The sequence below is a fragment of the Temnothorax nylanderi genome, unplaced genomic scaffold, assembly GCF_030848795.1.
Source record: "Temnothorax nylanderi isolate EJ_2023f unplaced genomic scaffold, tnyl_v1.0 TNYL_tig0035_pilon, whole genome shotgun sequence".
NCBI classification, from domain to species: domain Eukaryota; kingdom Metazoa; phylum Arthropoda; class Insecta; order Hymenoptera; family Formicidae; genus Temnothorax; species Temnothorax nylanderi.
Genome location: NW_027249097.1, coordinates 547,477 through 569,941, shown reverse-complemented (window position 1 = coordinate 569,941; position 22,465 = coordinate 547,477). Strand labels below are relative to the sequence as shown.

General features: G+C 34.2%; 2 protein-coding genes and 1 long non-coding RNA gene across 3 annotated transcripts in view; 1 reads left to right on the top strand and 2 right to left on the bottom strand.

Moving 5' to 3' along the window:
- The window catches only part of LOC139771121 (uncharacterized), a 42,373-nt gene that overhangs the window by 5,076 nt on the left and 14,832 nt on the right, over window positions 1–22,465 (bottom strand). The window contains exons 10-16 of the mRNA XM_071703644.1: window positions 10,075–10,176; window positions 9,520–9,741; window positions 9,102–9,283; window positions 5,605–5,704; window positions 4,243–4,383; window positions 2,526–2,645; window positions 1,453–2,019 (exon numbers count right to left, since the gene is read on the bottom strand). Of these exons, the coding sequence (XP_071559745.1) occupies window positions 1,453–2,019; window positions 2,526–2,645; window positions 4,243–4,383; window positions 5,605–5,704; window positions 9,102–9,283; window positions 9,520–9,741; window positions 10,075–10,176 (1,434 nt within the window). The remainder of the gene's footprint in view (window positions 1–1,452; window positions 2,020–2,525; window positions 2,646–4,242; window positions 4,384–5,604; window positions 5,705–9,101; window positions 9,284–9,519; window positions 9,742–10,074; window positions 10,177–22,465) is intronic.
- LOC139770994 (uncharacterized) lies at window positions 5,494–6,814 on the top strand. Its single transcript, XR_011717858.1, has 2 exons — window positions 5,494–5,640; window positions 6,283–6,814. It is a non-coding gene; the product is annotated as an uncharacterized lncRNA (long non-coding RNA).
- LOC139770988 (uncharacterized) lies at window positions 13,700–20,892 on the bottom strand. The gene is made up of 3 exons (XM_071703370.1): window positions 20,381–20,892; window positions 19,006–19,149; window positions 13,700–18,464 (listed from the first exon to the last, which is right to left on the bottom strand). Exons 1-3 carry the CDS (start codon window positions 20,513–20,515, stop codon window positions 16,608–16,610), a joined length of 2,136 nt encoding a protein of 711 aa, XP_071559471.1. The 5' UTR covers window positions 20,516–20,892; the 3' UTR covers window positions 13,700–16,607.

Genomic DNA, 22,465 nt, shown 5'->3' with positions numbered 1-22,465 from the left:
CAACAGGGGTAGAATTTCCCGGGGAGTGCTATAAAGTGTATAATTTTTTGTTACCGATTTCTGTTTAAAAAAATGATTTATTATTGGAAGTACTTGACGTCTGTATGTATGAGAGTATAAAATAGGTGTAGAATTTTTCAGGGAGTGTTGTAGAGTGTACAGTTTTTCGTTACCGATCTTTTTGGGAACCGGTATCTGAAATTTTTTCAATTTTTCGGGAAATAAATGACCGAATCTTAAAGAAGTGTATATAAAACGTTGTCTTCTTCCGCAAATACCACATAGTTACAATATTTTTTGTAATGCCTGTTGCGAAAGTTCGATTTGAGATTGAAATTAAATTCAAATAAGAAATAGTATTCTGTGAATACCGTTACGAATTGACGTTTTGTCTCGCGTGAATTTCGTTGCAACTTCCCTGTGCACATCGGATTATGCAAATGCCGGCGGTATTGTGTTAAAATCATAAAAAAACATGGGTTATCTTAAATTTCGATATTTCGTTAATTAATATTAATAATAATTATATTGAATAAAAAATATATTGTGCAATTTTAAATATTATAATTTAATCTATATATCTATATATATAATAAAATTTGAATAAAAATGAATATAAAGGATTTTTTGCAATTGCCTGATAAGCCATTGCCTGATAAAGGAATTTTTTTCGATTAAGGATATTGAAATACAAATGAAGTCGTTTGAAGAGAAACGACTCCCGGGCGAAGCCCGGGTAACCAGCTAGTATAATATAAATTGGAATGTAATGTTAATATTAAAATTCAATACTGGTTTATGTGTTAATTAAAATTACGATATGAAGAAATCCTGAAAATATGTAACCAAACTTATTTTATTAAATATTATATATATTTTGGTTACATATAATTATATCTTTTTTATGTATCAATTTATTATCAGATTACAATCTCACGTAATTATAATCTCGTATTCTTTCACTCAAAACTTTTAACTCTTTAATCAATTTCTTATAAAGACTTTAGGTGGGATGAAGATTGGTTCATCTCGAGAGATGACAACTACAGTCGACCGTCACATGTCACCGCTATGTATAATTATTAGACATCAAATTTTTTAATGCAGATTGGTGGAAAAGAGAGCAATTAATAACTAACAAGGAAACCCACGGAAGTGTCCCCCTCCGATTTTGATGAGTTTTTAGTATGTTGTTCTCTGATGAAAATAAGGGACACGTATACGTTTTCTATACGTGCCCATACGCGTATTTAGGGGGTGAAACACCCCTTTGAAAAAGATCGGCTTTCCTCTTTTGAGCCGAATATCTCAGAAACTATAAAAGATAATAAAAAAACACACCATTGGATTGTTCGAAGGATACAATTCCAAATTTAAATCTGGCAGGCATTCCTCTTTAATAATAATGTTCGAATATTCTGTCGAATATTTCGTGCCCAAAGTTACTCTTACCTGCATCGGATTGTCTCCTTTATTCGTTTGATAGCTAGCGGGCTGTTTCTGTGTCTCTTGGTTCGAAGGATACAATTCCAAATTTAAATTTGGCAGGCATTCCTCTTTAATAATAATGTTCGAATATTCTGTCGAATATTCCGTGCCCAAAGTTACTCCTTCCTGCATCGGATCGTCTCCTTTATTCGTTTGATAGCTAGCGGGCTGTTCCCGTGTCTCTTGGTTCGAAGGATACATATCCAAATTTAAATCTGGCAGGCATTCCTTTTTATTAATAATGTTAGAATATTCTGTCGAATATTCGGTGCCCAAAGTTACTTCTTCCTGCGTCGGATCGTCTCCTTTATTCGTTTGATAACCAGCGGGCTGTTTCTGTGTCCCTTGGTTCGAAGGATACAATTCCAAATTTAAATCTGGCAGGCATTCCTCTTTAATAATGATGTTCGAATATTCTGTCGAATATTCCGTGCCCAAAGTTACTCCTTCCTGCGTCGGATCGTCTCCTTCATTCGTTTGATAGTCAGCGGGCTGTTTCTGTATCTCTTGGCGTTGATTCTTCGAAGATTCCTAGTAGTAATAAAAATAAAATAACCGAGTTAATGCAAAATATACCCAAATGGACCTGAACGAAAAGATATCAGCTCGGGGATCTAGAAAGTGCAATTCTGATTAAGAAGTTTCATTAAGGGTTTAAAAAATCGAATGTTTATGATACATAAAAGAGTCAAACCTATTAAAATATCATAAAAGACTAGACGAAGTTAACGCATCCCAAAAAGACACTATTCTATTAAAAAATTTAAGACAAAATATCCGATTGCGGTATCGAGGAAGAAAACATGATATATAATATTAAATGCATGTATCAATAATTCAGTAACCAGTAGTAAGAATAATCTTATCACCGGTCCAAATTAATTAACTATATATGCATTTATTTCGCGTGGTGCAGACGATCGTGGCGCAAGCTCTCGGTTCTACAGAATTAGCATTTTTTTCTATTCACACACACTATTACAAATCTCAATATCTTATGAATGATCTGTGTTGCGAGATTAGCATATAATACTTACAATAAGCCACCATAATCTCTCCTGAATTACATGACAGCTGTCGTAAAAGTCACATACAAAATCTAATTTGTCGACACAACTCGCACAAATTTGCTGCGGCAGAGCATCGTCCTTGTGGATCTGAAATAATTTAATAATTTTAGCATGTCTGATGTCTGATGATGTTAGATGATTATTAATTCTATATTAAAAAAGTCAGTGAAATATTTAATTTATATTATTAGTATTTATTTATAATTGATAACAGGGAAAACAGAAGCAATTTGAAGAATATGGCAGAGAGAAGAGATAAGAGACGAGTTGCGTACGTGCAAAGTTAACGTAATGACGCAAAGTAAAATGTTATAAAGTATATAAAATAAATATTAATATTATATTATTAATATATAATTAGACAATGGGTAATATGATAAAAAATAAGGAAGAGAAATTTACGAATTTCCGCACTAACAATCCCTTTAACTTTCCAGCCATATCTCATCAAATCGAAGCATATATGGAGGATAAAGATCGGAGTTAAATTCGAAATCTGCTGATTATGAGTTGACCATTTGACATAAATCTGTCAAAAAAATCACATTTTATTCTTACAGATTTTAAAATAAACAACATAAAATATAAAACACTTACTTTTTATTAAACTATCTTTTAATGCTGAAGTAATAAATTCTATTCTAACAAACTATCTAATATTTTTATATATAGAATTCATAAGAAACGATTTTTCTGAAAAAATATACATAAATTCAGTTTTTTTTTTAGAGATTATGGCTCTGTCGGGTTCGATCACTCCGTTTTTTTCCACAAAAAACTCCACCGTAAAGTAGTAAAAAATTCCATCATCCTAACAGACTTCTAGAAACAGTTTGTGAACTGTATGCTCTATGTACATATATATTTAGTTACGCATAATTCAACTCATTATATAAGTAAATTAATTTTTACTTTCTCAACAAAGTATAATCAACAATAAGTTAGACATAAAATTATGGTTAAAACACCAATGTGTCACTTTAGAAAACTTAAATGTAGGATAAAATGAATCAAGAGTATTTGAAAAGTATCATACTTTTATTAAGGCAACAGTGGAATCATTGAACAAGTTTTTTATCGTGGAAATTAATTCTATATAAATATACAAATGTGCGCGCGTACGCGCGGGTTTGTGTGGTGTGTATTTGCGTGTGTGTGTGTATGGAGTCACTCAACTTATCTGTATATGCAATTAACACACAGACGTGTCCAATGATCAAGGAAAGGAGTATTATCTTCTAATTATATATATATATATATATATATGTTACCTACTAATTATATGTATAATTGTACATTGACTCATTTTTCATTTATAATAATAATAAATAAAGAATAAGTATGGATAAAGAATACATATAATAATTTTAATACAAGACTTTATTCGACTTTATTAAAATTATATATTAACAACTTGATTAACGATTAATAAAAAATAAAAAAAATAAAAAAGAAAGTATATTGTTTTGCAAAACTTTACTTTTAAATTGTTAAATTTTATTTACTTGTTTATATATGTATGTGGACTTTATTATATCACGTTTATTATTTCACAGTACTGAAATTTATATTTATATGATGTCATGAAATTTTGTGATATAAGATAGGATTGATTGTGATAAAACAGCATGATAAAATAGCAGTAGAGCGGTAGATGAAATATAAACAAAGTACAGAGACTTACGGACTCTGTTAACGGTGGTAGATTGTACTGATCGCGTAACACCTGTTGGGTGCGCCGACACTCCTCTTGGAAGTCGCAAACGAATTCGAGCTTGCCCAGACACTGAACACAGATCGCCTTGGGCAGAGGATCTCTATCTGCGATTCACAAACAAAAGTGATCTAAGTTTTGAGAAATGTACTTGTGATGTACTTGCAAGAAGATAAAACCTTATTAAGCGACATTAGGCCTCATCACGTAAATACTACCGCTCTGCTCTATAGGTACAACAATTTGTGACAAACATATAAATATATCGTCACATTCTGGTACCCACTAAAGTTCTATGACAACAAGCCTGGAATTACCGACAAACTTAAATATATAATTTTTACACAGTTACAATATTCATTACTTACATTTTTAAATAAAGCTCATTACTCTTCTCTCCGAAGAATTCGCCCGAACAATTTGTACAAATGTAAAAATAATTTGTACAATAATCTCATGGCACGTTTACAAACACTCGCACATGAAAATAAACACAATATTTCTCTGTGTATTATTTAATTTTTTTTTCCAAACAGTAGCGATAGAAATTCCACGGGAGATTCCATGAGAATCTCGTTGATAAAGTAACATGTCTATTCTTAATTGCGGAACAAGTATAAAGTATAAAGAAATCCTTTGCCGCTCTGATGAATGTATAACTCGCTAGAGAAGGCTCCTATTAAATATCGATTTCCAACATGACAATATCCTCCAATCTCTTTTTGAAACTTAGACCAACTTAGACCCATCTTTAAATAAAAGCATATTATTTCTTGTTATTTCCTAACAGAAAGGGAAAGCTGTTGATGAAGTGATGTAGTAAACAAGAGACCAGTTAACACAAAATTAACAATTCAACATGAATTACACAAACCTCATCGCTTCAAACCCTTGTTAATTATATTAACAAGAGTTGAATGTTAGAAAGTGTATTCAATAATTCATTAGTTCAATTAATTGTTTAAAATCGCAATTATTTTGAAGTAAGCATTTTAAAGAGCATTGAAGCATAGTAATTAATTATGTCAATAATTAGAAATCAAATTCGACCAAAACGTATCGATGCTTCTGAATTTGGGGAAAAAAATGCTCCCTGGGGATCAACAAACGTGAAGCACAAGCCGAGCACGCTACAAGCAAACGAGATGCGCTGCGTATAAATAAGCATGCTGTTTTGGAGCAAGAAAAACCATATAGCAGAGAAGGAAAAGATCACCTCCCTTTCTCTCATAGCGATTTTCTTCTAACCCTATAGGTTATGACCGGGTCGGTGAGTCGGCGAGGGGAAGCGTAAAGCGAAGCGTCCAGGCGCGGCGAGTCACCGCAACTCACCAGGATGTTGATCTTCTTGTGTATCTTCGTGCCGAGGTAGCGTCTGAAACCCTCCTCCCCGAACACGTCGATGTAGATCTTCTCGTACTGGCCGCATAGCCTGCACATTTTCGCCTCACCCTCTTCCACGTCCATTCTTGTTTACCTCGTTGACAAGCGCGTCCTTATACATGCACGCTAGGTGCTAGTGGGGGGCGTGGTGGCTACCGCAAGGTCCGCAAGGTGGAAATCCCGACGGGGCATCCACATTCCACATCCACACGCACGCCGTTGTCGCCGTTTCTCTCGTATCGACGCCACCGCCACGTGTGACGCGTGACGCTCCATGACGCTCCCTCCTCCACTCTTTCTCTTTGACGAAATGTTTCGCCCGATTTTTTTTTCTTTTTGTGTAAATTTGAAAACGATCCATCGAGCGGTTTTCAAGATATGATGTCCACTGCCGAAAAAAAAATCATCATCGGCTGGCGGCCATAATTTTTGTTTTTGGAAATTTTTTGATAAACATTTTTTTTAAAGCTCTCAAAACATGTATCTTTAAGTACAAAAAAATTCGTTTCATTCCCACTAATCATTTCTGAAAAAAATCTAAATTTCGGACCTATTTTTCGGACCTCTTGGTGGATGTAGCCCCTTAATTTAAGGTTGTTTGTATTATATATGTCGTATTGTTTTCAGGGTATATCTCTGTAAGCAATGGCAGGAATTGAAGGTCGATCCTGAACGATCACACAGCGGCGGCCACCGGAGTTCGTTTCGGAAAGCATGCACAATACATTGCGTCTACCAGCATGGATAGGACATTAAAACTTGACGGATTATCATAAATATAGAATTAGGAAAATATAGAAATATATATCCATTATTTAATCAGACTACGTTACGTTATAAAAGTCTAATGGATCCGGTCAATTTTCACTTAACTTCTTCAGTTCTTAAATCTTTTTTATGTATTTCTAAATAAAAAGTTTATAGTAATAAAAGAGTGTGGCAGGTTCGTAATATTGTAAGATCCATTTTAGGCTTTGCTTTCGAGATCGGCCGTATGTGAATTAAAAACTTTGTTACGTTTTTTTTTCTTTCAAGTACGAATCATTTTGAGGATTTCTCAGCTTAGCCATAAAGTTTTAAACATTGTATCATTGTGCATTTTTACAAAAGTATATTATCTTTATGTGCAAATAAATGACAAGTGCGATTGTATAGAAAACGCCTTTAATTACTAAATCACATATATCTTAGAAAATAGATATTTTATTATTACAATATTTGAAGTGTTATTTCACACATACATTATTTTTTAAACAAAATTTCAACTATATATGCAAAAAAGATCTATTAAATGTTTACAAATGCATGTAGTAAATAATAAAAAAAAAAAGAATCGATAAGAAAATGTTTGTGATAATACTTTTTGAGAAGACAAATGGTTGTACAGATAAACTTTCGAAGAAATTATTAAATCTCATTACAACAAATTTTGAATATTTTGGATCATTGTCATCTTAAAAAAAAATCCATTTAGTGGTCAAATTTTTATTTGAAAAGATAAAATCTTCAAAACATTCACGTAGCCTTCGGCAGTAAGAATATCCGTAATGCGGTGTAATGTGAAACCATTACACCTCTATGAAAGCAACCCCATATTTCCGCCACCATGTTTTACAGTCGGAACTTGGTGACGTTAATTAAATCTTTTGCCAGAAGGACGTTGAATATATCGTATTCCATTGTCTCAAATAGATACTTAGATTCATCGCTCCAGATAATCCTTTTTCATTCGTTGTCAGTCCAATGTTTCTGTTTAAATGTGCCATTGCAAATACAAATCTTGCTTTCTTTTCTTCTTTTTTTAATTAATTTTTGACGGGCTTCTGACCGATTGTCCTTCAAATATACTAGCATCCTAATAATATTAATTGATAGATTTTTGTCATGGAAACTCGAAAATTTGGCTCAGATTTCGGTAGCGGTGCATCAGCGGTTTTGTTTGAAAAGACGAACAATTTCGCGGTCCTCATGCATAGTCGTAATTTTTGATCGGCCGCTGGATCGTAACTTTACATGGTCTTTCATCTTAAAATTCCTTAATACATGTTGTACGACTGATTTTGAAGTCTTACATGCGGCGGCAATGTCTTTCACTGTAGTACCGTTTGCTCGTATAGAAATCATTCTTCTTCAGCTTTCTTTTCGCGTTCTTTGAAGGTTTTGCTACAAAATTTCAATATAACGGAGATGTATCTTTAGTACTAAGACATGGCAATAACAGATATCAAAATTAATTTAAAATGTATATTATATATATTATATATATATATTCGAATAACAGGAAAAATAAGAAAAATTAAAGCAAAAAAGTTAAAATTGTTTTATATCTTTCCGGAACTATTGTCTATTTAATATAATTCCTTTAATATAATCCGGGACGAGGCGAGATATCTCGAAACATGTAAGTTTTATATAAAAAAATATTTCAGATAAAAATAAATATAAATTACTAATATAGTCGTACAGTAGTGTGTGTATATTATATATGTGTGTATATACATATATAATACAGTATCGTGCAAAAGTTTGCGTACTTTTGATTTTTTAGACTTAACGTGGTTTTACTACTAATCTGCCATCTGATTGATCTTATTTTTGGATATTTAAAAGAAATACTAAAAGAAATAAAAATAACTAATTTTGAAATAAAAAAATTTGTTTTAATTTTAAGCTTACCATTGACTTACTTCTCCATAAAATCTCCAAACAAAAATTCATTCATTTATCCTAGCGTAATTTCAAAATATCTTCTAATTCTGTATAGACGTCCAAGTTACTGAATTAATTTTTTATTTGTGACAAAATGTTTTTCCGACAGCTGTTTCTTCGACTTTCCACAAAAGTGGAAATTGAAGAATGCGAAATCAGAAAAATAATGGAAATTATGCTTTCGGACATAAAGAATTAAATTCCTGCTTGTTGATTTTATCCAAAAAATGAAACAACACTAACAAATACGTTCTCGACGTCTCTTTCATAATCCTGACCTTTAATCTTTAATTTTTACTTATTTAGAAAGTCAAAACAATTTTGTCAGGAAAATATTTTATTTCAAATCAAGAAATGATAAATGGAGCACAAAATTGACTCAACAGACTAGACGTTTGTGTATGTAAAACACATTTTAAAATTAATGTCATATCAGGATAAATACTTGAATCTATTAGGAGATTTTTATGGAAAAATAGGTTTGTAATAAATTTTACTATATATATGTATATAAACATACATACAATACATATGTGTAATTGAAAAATAAAAATAAAATTTTCACTTACTTAATTCAAATGTAAGTATCTTACTTTTTTGGAATTGTTCTTGGATTTAAATCATATCAATGTTATTTTTTTGATTATTTATTTTTATTTTTATTAATAAAGATTAGAGTCTTTGTTCATTTAATTTAATCTATTTTAATTTAATCGTCAATGTTTTGAAAATATTACCTAGGCTCAGAGTGCACTTTCTGATGACGAGTGAGGTGCGATCGCTGACAGTACGTTTTTTTGCAGATAGAGCATTCATATTTACGGATGCCCTCGTGCTTCAACATATGCTCATTCAAGGACGATTTACTTTTGTACACATTCGGACATTTCGGGCACTTGAATTTGCTCTCTAAGTGACTCTGCAACATAAACAACAAAACGCTTTAATATAACTTTTAGTTTTTGTTCTGCGTTTGTCAAAACAGCTAAACTTAATGTACTATGTAAAAAAGAACACATAGAGTTTTTCGATATTTTAATTAACAAGTTATTTATACAAATTTTGGAAATAAATTCCTAAAAATTCCAGATTTTTTTAGGTAATACATACAATTAGTTTTTAAATATATTTAAAATATACAGCAATTTCTCTTACAATTATATGACCGCGCAACTTCTGTTTAGATTTCAGTTTCTTGTGACATATATCGCAGACATAATCATGTAAATGCACTGTTTTGTGATGTTTCTCCAAAGCTTCTTTATTCGATAAGTGACGTCGGCAAATCTCACATGCGAAATTTTTATGCCTGTGCATGTGTACACGCATCTTCAAGTGCGAGTAAAAAATCTTACCGCAAGTGTCGCAAGGAAAGTTCTATAATTGTAAAAGAGAACAACATTCAAGAAAAGCGAGAAACATTAATATAGATTTGTTATAATTGTAACAGAGATCATACACAATCATGCAGCAAAACATAAAATAAATTTATAACGGAGTTAAGCTTATAATAAGACAATATCTACATGTACCTTATTCATTACAATAATACTTATTATATAAATTTAAAATGTAATGTTAATATTAAAACTCAATACTGGTTTATGTGTTATTTAAATAAAATTACGATATGAAGAAATCCTGGAAATGTGTAACCAAACTTATTTTATTAACTATTAAATATATTTTTGGTTACATATATAATTATACCTTTTTTATGTCCTCGTGCTTCAACAGATGCTCATTCAAGTTCTCTTTACGTTTGTACACATTTGGACATTTCGGGCACTTGAATTTGCTCTCTAAGTGACTCTGGAACATAAACAACAAAACGCTTTAATATAACTTTTAGTTTTTGTTCTGCGTTTGTCAAAACAGCTAAACTTAATGTACTATGTAAAAAAGATCACATAGAGTTTTTCGATATTTTAATTAACAAGTTATTTATACAAACTTTGGAAATAAATTCCTAAAAATTCCAGATCTTTATAAGTAATACATACAATTATTTTTTAAATATATTGGAAATATACAGCAATTTTTCTTACAATTATATGAGCGCTCAACATATGTTTAGATTTCAGTTTCTTGTGACATATATCGCAGACATAATCATGTAAATGCACTGTTTTGTGATGTTTTTCCAAGGCTTCTTTACTCGATAAGTGATATCGGCAAATCTCACATGCCACACTGTTACTTTTATGCCTCTGCATGTGTACACGTAACCTCACGTGCGAGTGAAAAATCTTACCGCAAGTGTCGCAAGGAACGTTCTATAGTTGTAAAAGAGATCAACAGTCAAGAGAAGCGAGAAATATTAATAGAGATTTGTTATAATTGTAATAGAGATCATACACAATCATGCAGCAAAACATATAATAAATTTATAACAGAGTTAAGCTTATAATAAGAACATATCTACATGTACCTTATTCATTATAATAATACTTATTATATAAATTGGAATGTAATGTTAATATTAAAACTCAATACAGGTTTATGTGTTAATTAAATAAAATTACGATATGAAGAAATCCTGGAAATGTGTAACCAAACTTATTTTATTAACTATTAAATATATTTTTGGTTACATATATAATTATACCTTTTTTATGTCCTCGTGCTTCAACAGATGCTCATTCAAGTTCTCTTTACGTTTGTACACATTTGGACATTTCGGGCACTTGAATTTGCTCTCTAAGTCACTCTGCAACATAAACAACAAAACGCTTTAATATAACTTTTAGTTTTTGTTCTGCGTTTGTCAAAACAGCTAAACTTAATGTACTATGTAAAAAAGATCACATAGAGTTTTTCGATATTTTAATTAGCAAGTTATTTATACAAACTTTGGAAATAAATTCCTAAAAATTCCAGATCTTTATAAGTAATACATACAATTATTTTGTAAATATAAATTGGAATATATAATATAAATTGGAATGTAATGTTAATATTAAAATTTAATACTGGTTTATGTGTTAATTAAAATTACGATATGAAGAAATCCTGAAAATATGTAACCAAACTTATTTTATTAAATATTATATATGTTTTGGTTACATAAAATTATATCTTTTTTATGTATCAATTTATTATCAGATTACAATCTCACGTAATTATAATCTCGTATTCTTTCACTCAAAACTTTTAACTCTTTAATCAATTTCTTATAAAGACTTTAGGTGGGATGAAGATTGGTCCATCTCGAGAGATGACAACTACAGTCGACCGTCACGTCACCGCTATGTATAATTATTAGACATCAAATTTTTTAATGCAGATTGGTGGAAAAGAGAGCAATTAATAACTAACAAGGAAACCCACAGAAGTGTCCCCCTCCGATTTTGATGAGCTTTTAGTATGTTGTTCTCTGATGAAAATAAGGGACACGTATATGTTTTCTATACCCCATACGCGTATTTAGGGGGTGAAACACCCCTTTGAAAAAGATCGGCTTTCCTCTTTTGAGCCGAATATCTCCGAAACTATAAAAGATAATAAAAAAACACACCATTGGATTGTTCGAAGGATACAATTCCAAATTTGAATCTGGCAGGCATTCCTCTTTAATAATAATGTTCGAATATTCTGTCGAATATTTCGTGCCTAAAGTTACTCTTACCTGCATCGGATTGTCTCCTTTATTCGTTTGATAGCTAGCGGGCTGTTTCTGTGTCTCTTGGTTCGAAGGATACAATTCCAAATTTAAATCTGGCAGGCATTCCTCTTTAATAATAATGTTCGAATGTTCTGTCGAATATTCCGTGCCCAAAGTTACTCCTTCCTGCATCGGATCGTCTCCTTTATTCGTTTGATAGCTAGCGGGCTGTTCCTGTGTCTCTTGGTTCGAAGGATACATATCCAAATTTAAATCTGGCAGGCATTCCTTTTTATTAATAATGTTAGAATATTCTGTCGAATATTCGGTGCCCAAAGTTACTTCTTCCTGCGTCGGATCGTCTCCTTTATTCGTTTGATAGTCAGCGGGCTGTTTCTGTATCTCTTGGCGTTGATTCTTCGAAGATTCCTAGTCGTAATAAAAATAAAATAACCGAGTTAATGCATAATATACCCAAATGAACCTGAACGAAAAGATATCAGCTCGGGGATCTAGAAAGTGCAATTCTGATTAAGAAGTTTCATTAAGGATTTAAAAAATCGAATGTTCATGATATATAAAAGAGTCAATGGTATTAAAATATCATAAAGGACTAGACGAAGTTAACGCATTCCAAAAGGACACTATTCTGTTAAAAAAATTAAGACAAAATATCCGATTGCGGTATCGAGGAAGAAAACATGATATATAATATTAAATGCATGTATCAATAATTCAGTAACCAGCAGTAAGAATAATCTTATCACCGGTCCAAATTAATTAACTATATATGCATTTATTTCGCGCGGTGCAGACGATCGTGGCGCAAGCTCTCGATTCTACAGAATTAACATTTTTTTCTATTCACACTATTATAAATCTCAATATCTTATGAATGATCTGTCTTGCGAGATTAGCATATAATACTTACAATAAGCCACCATAATCTCTCCTGAATTACATGACAGCTGTCGTAAAAGTCACATACAAAATCTAATTTGTCGACACAACTCGCACAAATTTGCTGCGGCAGAGCATCGTCCTTGTGGATCTGAAATAATTTAATAATTTTAGCATTGCTATTTAGCAAATAAAGAAGAGAAATTTACGAATTTCCGTACTAACAATCCCTTTAACTTTCCAGCAATATCTCATCAAATCGAAGCATATATGGAGGATAAAGATCGAAGTTAAATTCGAAATCTGCTGATTATGAGTTGACCATTTGACATAATTCTGTCAAAAAAATCACATTTTATTTTTACAGATTTTAAAATAAACAACATAAAATATAAAACACTTACTTTTTATTAAACTATCTTTTAATGCTGAAGTAATAAATTCTATTCTAACAAACTATCTAATATTTTTATATATAGAATTCATAAGAAGCGATTTTTCTGAAAAAATATACATAAATTCAGTTTTTTTTTTTTAGAGATTATGGCTCTGTCGGGTTCGATCACTCCATTTTTTTTCCACAAAAAGCTCCACCGTAAAGTAGTAAAAAATTCCATCATCCTAACTGTCTTCTAGAAACAGTTTGTGAACTGTATGCTCTATGTACATATATATTTAGTTACGCATAACTCAACTCATTATATAAGTAAATCAATTTTTACTTTCTCAACAAAGTATAATCAACAATAAATTAGACATAAAATTATGGTTAAAACACCAATGTGTGTCACTTTAGAAAACTTAAATATAGGATAAAATGAATCAAGAGTATTTGAAAAGTATCATTCTTTTATTAAGGCAACAGTGGAATCATTGAACAAGTTTTTTATCGTGGAAATTAATTCTATATAAATATACAAATGTGCGCGCGTACGCGCGGGTGTGTGTGTATGTGCGTGTGTATGGAGTCACTTAACTTATCTCTATATATGCAATTAACACACGGACGTGTCTTCAATGATCAAGGAAAGGAGTATTATCTTCTAATTATATATATATATATATATATATATATATATATGTTACCTCCTAATTATATGTATAACATATACGTACAAAATAGCTCATATTGCTAATCACTTCGAAAACTATAGGAAAAATTTTTTTATAGTTAGTTATAAATACCAACTCACATTTTATGAGTACTCTAATTATACAATAGTCCATAATCGTGCGATAAAAGGCACATTTCTCATGATAATTCGTAAATATCTGCTTTCTTGCTGCAGCCATTTATTCTACTTAAAAATAGCTCATAATACTCCTATTAATTGCAATTATTTTGTCTTCCTAGATTACTTTATAACATCGAAGACTTGAATCAAGGCACTTGCTATATTTCTTTCGCAGTTTCGTATTAGTGTGTATGTGTAAGCAAAATACACATTTTTATAAAATACATAATACTTTAAACGTCTATACGTAACGCTTCTTTATTTTTAATATAACAATTATTATAAAATGTACTCCAAAAGATATTGAAAATCGTTGAAAATTTTTCACATACGAGTCTCACATGTAAAGATTTATAGAAAATATCGCCGCTCTCGTTATAACATTATCAATTTTGGAAGCCCTGTTCCTGGTGTCACGCACACCATGCACGCACGCACACACACATACGTATTAAGTCATTAATTTTTTAACAAAACTATGCATTTATTCGATTAATCATACTTTTGGCCGTAATTCGGTGAACGTGTATAGTCTATATTACAAAATAAACATTTTCCAAAGACTTGCTATATTCATGAGGAGAGGAAGTATTATAAAAAGGCGTGTTTTTTCATGAGGGTAATTAACGTGTCGTCAATCGAGTATGTTTTTCGGTTTTTTGACACATCCAGTTCTTTTCTTGGGCACTAATGACGTGTTTTCGTGTGATTTCTTTTCCTGATTGTCATTACGTATCTTATATTATTTTTTAACAGCCTTTATTTTATTATTATACCAATTTCTCTTAGCAAAGTTCAGATAGCTTATAGAGGTTTCACACTAATGTTCTTCAATCAGTCCTTAATGAGAATCTAATCTTTCTAGGTCCACGGTAAAAAAAAGACGCGTATATCATTACAGGCTAAACTAAATCACGGTTTCGGTATACGATAGATTAATATTTACTACATAAACGCTCGAATGAAAAGATTAATTCTAACGTTCCCAAACTCGACAATCTCAATTATCCAAACTTAGAAAAGAGAGACAGAATATCGCAGTTTTATTCGTGAATAGAAAATTAGTGTAATCTTTGTAAAAAATAATTCTAAGATTTAACATTTATAGAAAAAACGTTTCACTAGTATTATAACCGTTCTATTCTTAACACCTCCATATTCTTCACTTCTTAAGGAACACCGACACGTATGCGTACGTTAAGTTTTTAATTAGGTTTAGGATTTCAAAATAATATTTGCCACAGAATCTGTCGAAGAAAATATAGGAATCCCGTTCTATGACGGCAGTTGTAAATATTTGTCACTTGAAATCGCATGGTACTAAAAAATATCTTTTACTTTTTATCCTCAAAAGTTCGTCTCCGCTTTCGTATTTTTAACATATTCCCCTGTTCTTTTGCTACTTTTACATTCGTCATGTAATTACATGATTATATCGGAACGCAGCCATAGAGTAAGGCAATAAATGACTGATAAAAAGTACCGTGCGTGTATACTATTAAGGTAAATGTACCAATGTCGAAACACTTAAGACCTATGTCTGGACACCTTTATCATTTTAGTTTTTAAATAAGTATAACACGAATTAAAATCAAAGCTAAAAATGTAATATAAGAAAAATATTTTTATCTTTGATTCTTTGATTTTAATTCGAGAGTTATAACTTATTTAAGGACTAAAATAATAAAAATGTCCAGACATAGGTACGTAATCAGGCATTGGTACATTTACCTTACTTGTCGCGATCAACATTTGAAGGATACAGGGGAAAAACGATCAATGTCCATCTGAAGTAATTTCGAGAAAAACGTTTTAAGTCCCAAGACATCTCAAATATCTAAAGAAGCTGTTGAAAAAATTATGTACAAAATTTAGTGAATATCGGAACGCAGTACTTATTTAATGTTTATATTGAAATTATGATGGACTCTAACAGATTCTTCACTACAAGCGTGTGGATTATGATCATTTTTTGTGCCCCAACATGATACATCTTTCGGCTTTATTTGTAACTGTTCTTTATCAAAATAGATAAGAATTATAAAAGTTCTTTGAAACTGATGCCACAAGATAGCAGATCAATTTTAACAAAAAGTGGACTTTTATCGTTTTTCCCCTGTACCCTTCATTTTCATTCCATGTATGTACTATTAAAATAAGAACGGGCCTCTCGAGGGAAAGGGTTACGAATAGGGAGATTGGTCCCGACGAGTTAAGAATAGATGAAGAGGGGGGGGGGGGGAAGTTTGGCTGTATTGCTAAAGATAAAAGGAATGACGTTTGGGAATTCATCGAAGCACCAATTGTGTACACGCAAAGGCTGTCATATTTGAGCAATCTTCTACCGAAATACTCTTGTCAAGTATTCAATCTCGGATTCTTTCCTTCTTTCTTCAATTCCTCGTAAATTCTGATTCAGCCTATTACGAGATTTGTACAGATCTCTATAGTCTTTTCTCCTCTCCAGTGATTATCTTGTTGTCATTGTGAGCGCCACTCCGTCATTATTTCTCGTTAACGGACGTGGTAAAAGCAGTCAGATTGTTATTGTTGGATGTAACCTTCTGTTTGCCAGTCGCGCTAGGCTTCTTCTCGTCGAAATGCCGTTTCCGATGCACCTTCATGTTGTCGCGACGATTGAACTTTTTACCGCATTCCGGGCACGCGTGCGTCTTTTCCCCATGTACATGACGATGAGCGGCCAAATGACTCGCCTGTGCGAAACTCGCGCCGCACTCTTGGCACACGTGTTTACGCAAACCCTCGTGCTTCAACAGGTGCTCGTTTAGAAACGCTTTAGACGCATAACGGTTGTTGCAAACGTTGCACACGAACGGCTTGGGATTGGAGTGCTGCAGCACGTGCGCCTTGTATTTGGAAGCGACTTTGAAGGTCTTGCCACATTTCTCGCACGTGTACGTAGTCGCGTGGCGAGTTTTGATATGCTCGTTCAGCACCGACAGACTCGAATAAAGATTGTAACAGAAGCGACAGCGAAAATTGCGCCGTTTTTTCATATGGACACTCGCGATATGGCCGAGCAATCTCGTGCGAAATGGGAAGACTTTGCCGCAATATTCGCAGGCCAGATTTTGCGGCGGTAGATGCGACTTCATATGGATCTGCAACGAAACCTTGTGGTGATAACTCTGCCCACAGTCCGCGCAACTGTACGGCCGCACACCTTTGTGAACATTGTCGTGTTCGGCCAGGTAGAATTTGGATTTGAATCGTTTAGGACACTTGGGACATTGTATGGGCCTAGGATTGGTATGCGAACATCGGATGTGCTTCATCACGTCAGACTTGCAAACAAACTTGGCGTTGCAGACAACGCACGTATACTGCTTGATACCGAGATGCGTTTTCACGTGAACCGTACATTTGTCTCGGCGCTCGTAGAACTTTCGGCAGAGCTTGCACGCGTAACCGTTTTGCGTTTCATTTACAACGTGCTCCACGTTATCGTCCACCTTAATCTCCTCGCCGTCGATCTTAAAAAGGTCCTCTGGGTTCTGCGTGGCTTCTAACCGTTGCTCCAACTCCGCTAAATTCTTCAACTTTGCCGCCGCACTGCTGTTCTTCGGCGACGTACTGCTAAGGATGGTGTTGACAATGCCGTTCACCTCCGCGCTGTTTTCGCTCTGCAGCAGATCCACGATCGCTGTGTCGACGAGACAATAGTCCTGATCGGGCAAGACCCGCGCTCGCGCCGACGACACCTCATCGTTTTGCTTCTTGCACAGCTCGACGGTGAAACTAATATCCTCGGCGTCGTTATTCCGATTTCTCGTCTCCTTTACCGAGACCTCGATATCGGGAGAGCTAGAAACAATCGTCAATAATTTATTCAAAGCTGAGGTTGGGAACTGAATCGTCGCTGATGAATCCTGTTGCTGTTGCTTCGGGCTGCTGCTCTGTTTGTCTGTACTCTCGTTGTTGCTATTATTGTTATTATTCACAGAACGAGTACCGATGTTATTTTCGACGTTATTGTTGTGACTTCTTAATCGACTTGCGATCGGAATCTCCTCGATGTCCACTGCAGACGAATCCGCGCTTTGCCTGCTTCTAAGCCAACGAGTCAGCGATGTTTCTGTACTCTGACCCTGCGCATTTTTATCTGCGGCTTTATCGTTGCACTTGGAAACCTGTTGCTGCTGTTGCTGACTGCGAAGGTTTCTCAAAATCTTCGGAGTCGTATTTCTCTTTTTCTGCTGTTCCGAATCCTTGACTACTTCAACATGGTTCTCCTCAGCCTGATTGCTTCCGGTGGAATTAAGATTCTTTTCAATACTGTTGTTATTATCCGACGACGACGTGCCCACCGGCGATGTTGATTCTTCAATCTTTACCTCTGTCTGGAGAGAAATCGAATTAGAAGTATAGAAGTGGGTACCAGAATATGCCTCTACTTTGATAACAGTGTGGGTGAATTTACAAGCAATTGAAAAAATTTAATCGTTTTCGTTCAGATATTCATAATATTAACATTTTATACAAGTATTTTACATTGTCTCATTTTTCATTTATAATAATAATAAATAAAGAATAAGTATGGATAAAGAATACATATAATAATTTTAATACAAGACTTTATTCGACTTTATTAAAATTATATATTAACAACTTGATTAACGATTAATAAAAAAAAAAAAAAAGAAAAAAGAAAGTATATTGTTTTGCAAAACTTTGCTTTTAAATTGTTAAATTTTAATTACTTGTTTATATATGTATGTGGACTTTATTATATCACGTTTATTATTTCACAGTACTGAAATTTATATTTATATAATGTCATGAAATTATGTGATATATAAGATAGGATTGATTGTGATAAAACGGCATGATAAAAGAGCAGTAGAGCGGTAGATGAAGTATAAACAAAGTACAGAGACTTACGGACTCTGTTAACGGTGGTAGATTGTACTGATCGCGTAACACCTGTTGGGTGCGCCGACACTCCTCTTGAAAGTCGCAAACGAATTCAAGCTTGCCCAGACACTGAACACAGATCGCCTTGGGCAGAGGATCCTTTTCATCTATCTGCGATTCACAAACAAAAGTGATCTAAGTTTTGAGAAATGTACTTGTGATATACTTGCAAGAAGATAGAACCTTATTAAGCGACATTAGGCCTCATTAATCATCTCTTTTCCTTTTTCCTTCTTTTTACAAAATATTAATTACGTAAATACTACCGCTCTACTCTATAGATACAACAATTTGTGACAAACATATAAATATATCGTTACATTCTGGTACCCACTAAAGTTCTATGACAACATCCAAGCCTGGAATTGCCGACAAACTTAAACACTTATAATTTTTACACAGTTACAATATTCATTACTTACAATTTTAAATAAAGCTCATTACTCTTCTCTCCGAAGAATTCGCCCGAACAATTTGTACAAATGTAAAAATAATTTGTACAATAATCTCATGGCACGTTTACAAACACTCGCACATGAAATTAAACACAATATTTCTCTGTGTATTATTTAATAATTTCTTTTTTCAAACAGTAGCGATAGAAATTCCATGGGAGATTCCATGAGAATCTCGTTGATAAAGTAACATGTCTATTCTTAATTGCGATATTGAAGCAAGTATAAAGAAACCTTTGCCGCTCTGATGAGTGTATAACTTGTTAGAGAAGGCTCCTATTAAATATCAATTTCCAACATGACAATATCCTCCAATCTCTTTTTGAAACTTAGACCTATCTTTAAATAAAAGCAGATTATTATAATATATTAATTAATATATTATGCGGACAAAAGAAGAGCAGAAAATATAAACAAGGATGACCTTCCTTAGTAACTGCGCTGGGATAATAGAAAAATACTAACGGAACTAGACAACGCGTAACTAGACAACTCAAATGCTTCTAAAGTTGATTTTAACAATTCAAAGTTTTCTAATTTATAACATAAGCATTTTAAAAAGCATTAAAGCATAGTAATTAATTATGTTAATAATTAGGGATCAAATTCGACCAAAACGTATCGATGCTTCTGAATTTGGAAGAAAAAATGCTCCCTGGGGATCAACAAACGTGAAGCACAAGCCGAGCACGCTACAAGCAAACGAGATGCGCTGCGTGTAAATAAGCATGCTGTTTTGGAGCAAGAAAAACCATAGCAGAGAGAGGAAAAAGATCATCTCCCTTTCTCTCATAGCCATTTTCTTCTAATCCTATAGGGTTATGACCGGGTCGGCGAGGGGAAGCGTGAAGCGAAGCGTCCAGGCGCGACGAGTCACCGCGACTCACCAGGATGTTGATCTTCTTGTGTATCTTCGAGCCGAGGTAGCGTCTGACACCCTCCTCCCCGAACACGTCGATGTAGATCTTCTCGTACTGGCCGCATAGCCTGCACATTTTCGCCTCACCCTCTTCCACGTCCATTCTTGTTTACCTCGTCGACAAGCGCGTCCTTATACATGCACGCTGGGTGCTAGTGGTGCTACCGCAAGGTGGAAATCCCGATGGGGCATCCACGCACGCCGTTGTCGCCGTTTCGTATCTCGTGTCGACGCCACCGCCACGAGTGACGCTTCCTCGTCCACTCTTTCTCTTTGACGAAATGTTTCGCCCGATTTTTTTTCCTCTCTCTCTCCTCTTTCCCTCGTTTTTGGAAGAACGCGACCACGTCCCCTCGTCCGTGACGCCAGGACGTGCGCGCGGAGCAGGAAACTTGCCGAACTTGCGTGAGGAAGGGGCGAAAATGGAGACGACCACACTGGCGTTACTACTTGCCATGACAATCCAGCGCGCGAGCGGCGCGAGAAGATTTTCTCGGAGAGTAGCCGCATTCGAGCCAGACTCGGCGGCATTGGTCGAGCCGAGTGTGACGCGTCGCGTCACACCCGGGGTGACCAATCAGCTACGGCGAGGGCCGAGAAGTCTGTTCCTTTTACGGCGCGACACCTTTTTCAGCTGAACTTCTCGCACGGTTCATCTGTCCTCTTTTTTTTCACGTTGGAGAGAAAAAGAGACAGGATAAACTGCGCAAGAAGTTCAGATAAATAGAACAGACCGAACGGACCTATTTCCTGCACTTTTATGTCCATTTCTATCAATATAGATTAATTTTTATTATTTTAATCGCGGTTGAACTTACTTTTCCATCTTTTTCTAGTTCTTGAAGTTGGAGAAAGATAAATGGTAAGTTGAACCAAGATTAAAGTTAATCTAATCATATAATTATATAAAGAAAATTATCCCATCGCATTTTATGCTTATTAAATTGCTTTTTCTACTAAATGCAGCCATTCAAAATTAATTGTTTCAAATTTACTTTTGTTGTAAATTAAGTACTTCTTTATTTTAAATAAAAAGACTTTGTTATAATTTTACGAAAAAAAACCAAGAGAATATTTATCTTTATGTGCAAATAAATGACAAGTGCGATTGCATAGAAAACTTTTGTCTTTAATTACTAAATCACATACATCTTAGAAAATAGATATTTTATTATTACAATATCTGAAGTGTTATTTCTCACATACATTATTTTTTTTTAGCAAAATTTCACCTATATATGCAAAAAAAGATCTATTAAATGTGTACAAATACATGCAGTAAATAAAGAAGGTGGAGAAGGAAAAGAGAGAAGTGGAGAGAAGGAAGGAGGAGAGAATAGAGGAGCTAGAGGAGAAGGTAAGGAAGATGGTGAAGGAGAAGAAAGAGGAGGAGAAAAAGAAGGAGGGGAGGATAGAGGAGCTTGAGGAGAAAGTAAGGAGAATGGAGAGGAAGATAGAAAGAATGGAGCAAAATGGTGGTAAAAGGAAGAGGGAAGACAACGAGGAGGGAGTGGGGGTAAGGAAGAAATGGTGGGCGGGGGTGGGTGAGAGCAGTGAGGAGGAGCAAAGGAAAAGAAATGTTATAATAAGGGCGGAGAAGGAGGTATGGGGGGACAAGGGCTCGAACTGGGAGAAGGTGAAGGAGGTGTTTGCGGAAAGACTAAGGATAAGGGTTACGGTGAGAGATGTCTGTATAGTGGGTCAAAGAGGAGCATGGATAACGCTTCTGGTGAAGCTGAAGGACGAAGAGGAGAAATGGCGGGTGATAGAGGCGAGGAGAAAGGCTGGAAACAGATTAGGAGTGAAAATAGACGAAGATAAATCGGTGGAAAGGAGAGATAAGGAGAGAGAGGAGAGAGAGGAGAAAATGGAAGGCAGGATAAGGAAGAGATCGGGGAGATCAGAGGAAGAGGAAATCTCCAAGGATCTGGAGAAGAAACTGTTGATGGAGTCTGACGAGGAGAAGGAGGCGGGAGGGAAGAGGGACTGGAGCAAATGAGGATGGGACGAACGGGAGGAAGGCCAGGAGAGGAAAAGAAAGAAGATAAAGAAG

What these genes read in the sequence shown, in the direction of transcription:
- LOC139770988 (XM_071703370.1), bottom strand. Translation starts at nt 20,515, where the DNA reads ATGGACGTGGAAGAGGGTGAGGCGAAAATGTGCAGGCTATGCGGCCAG. An exon ending in ACAAGAAGATCAACATCCTG is followed by an intron (nt 19,150 to 20,380) that starts GTGAGTCGCGGT and finishes TGTGAATCGCAG; the next exon opens with ATAGATGAAAAGGATCCTCT. An exon ending in TACCACCGTTAACAGAGTCC is followed by an intron (nt 18,465 to 19,005) that starts GTAAGTCTCTGT and finishes ATTTCTCTCCAG; the next exon opens with ACAGAGGTAAAGATTGAAGA.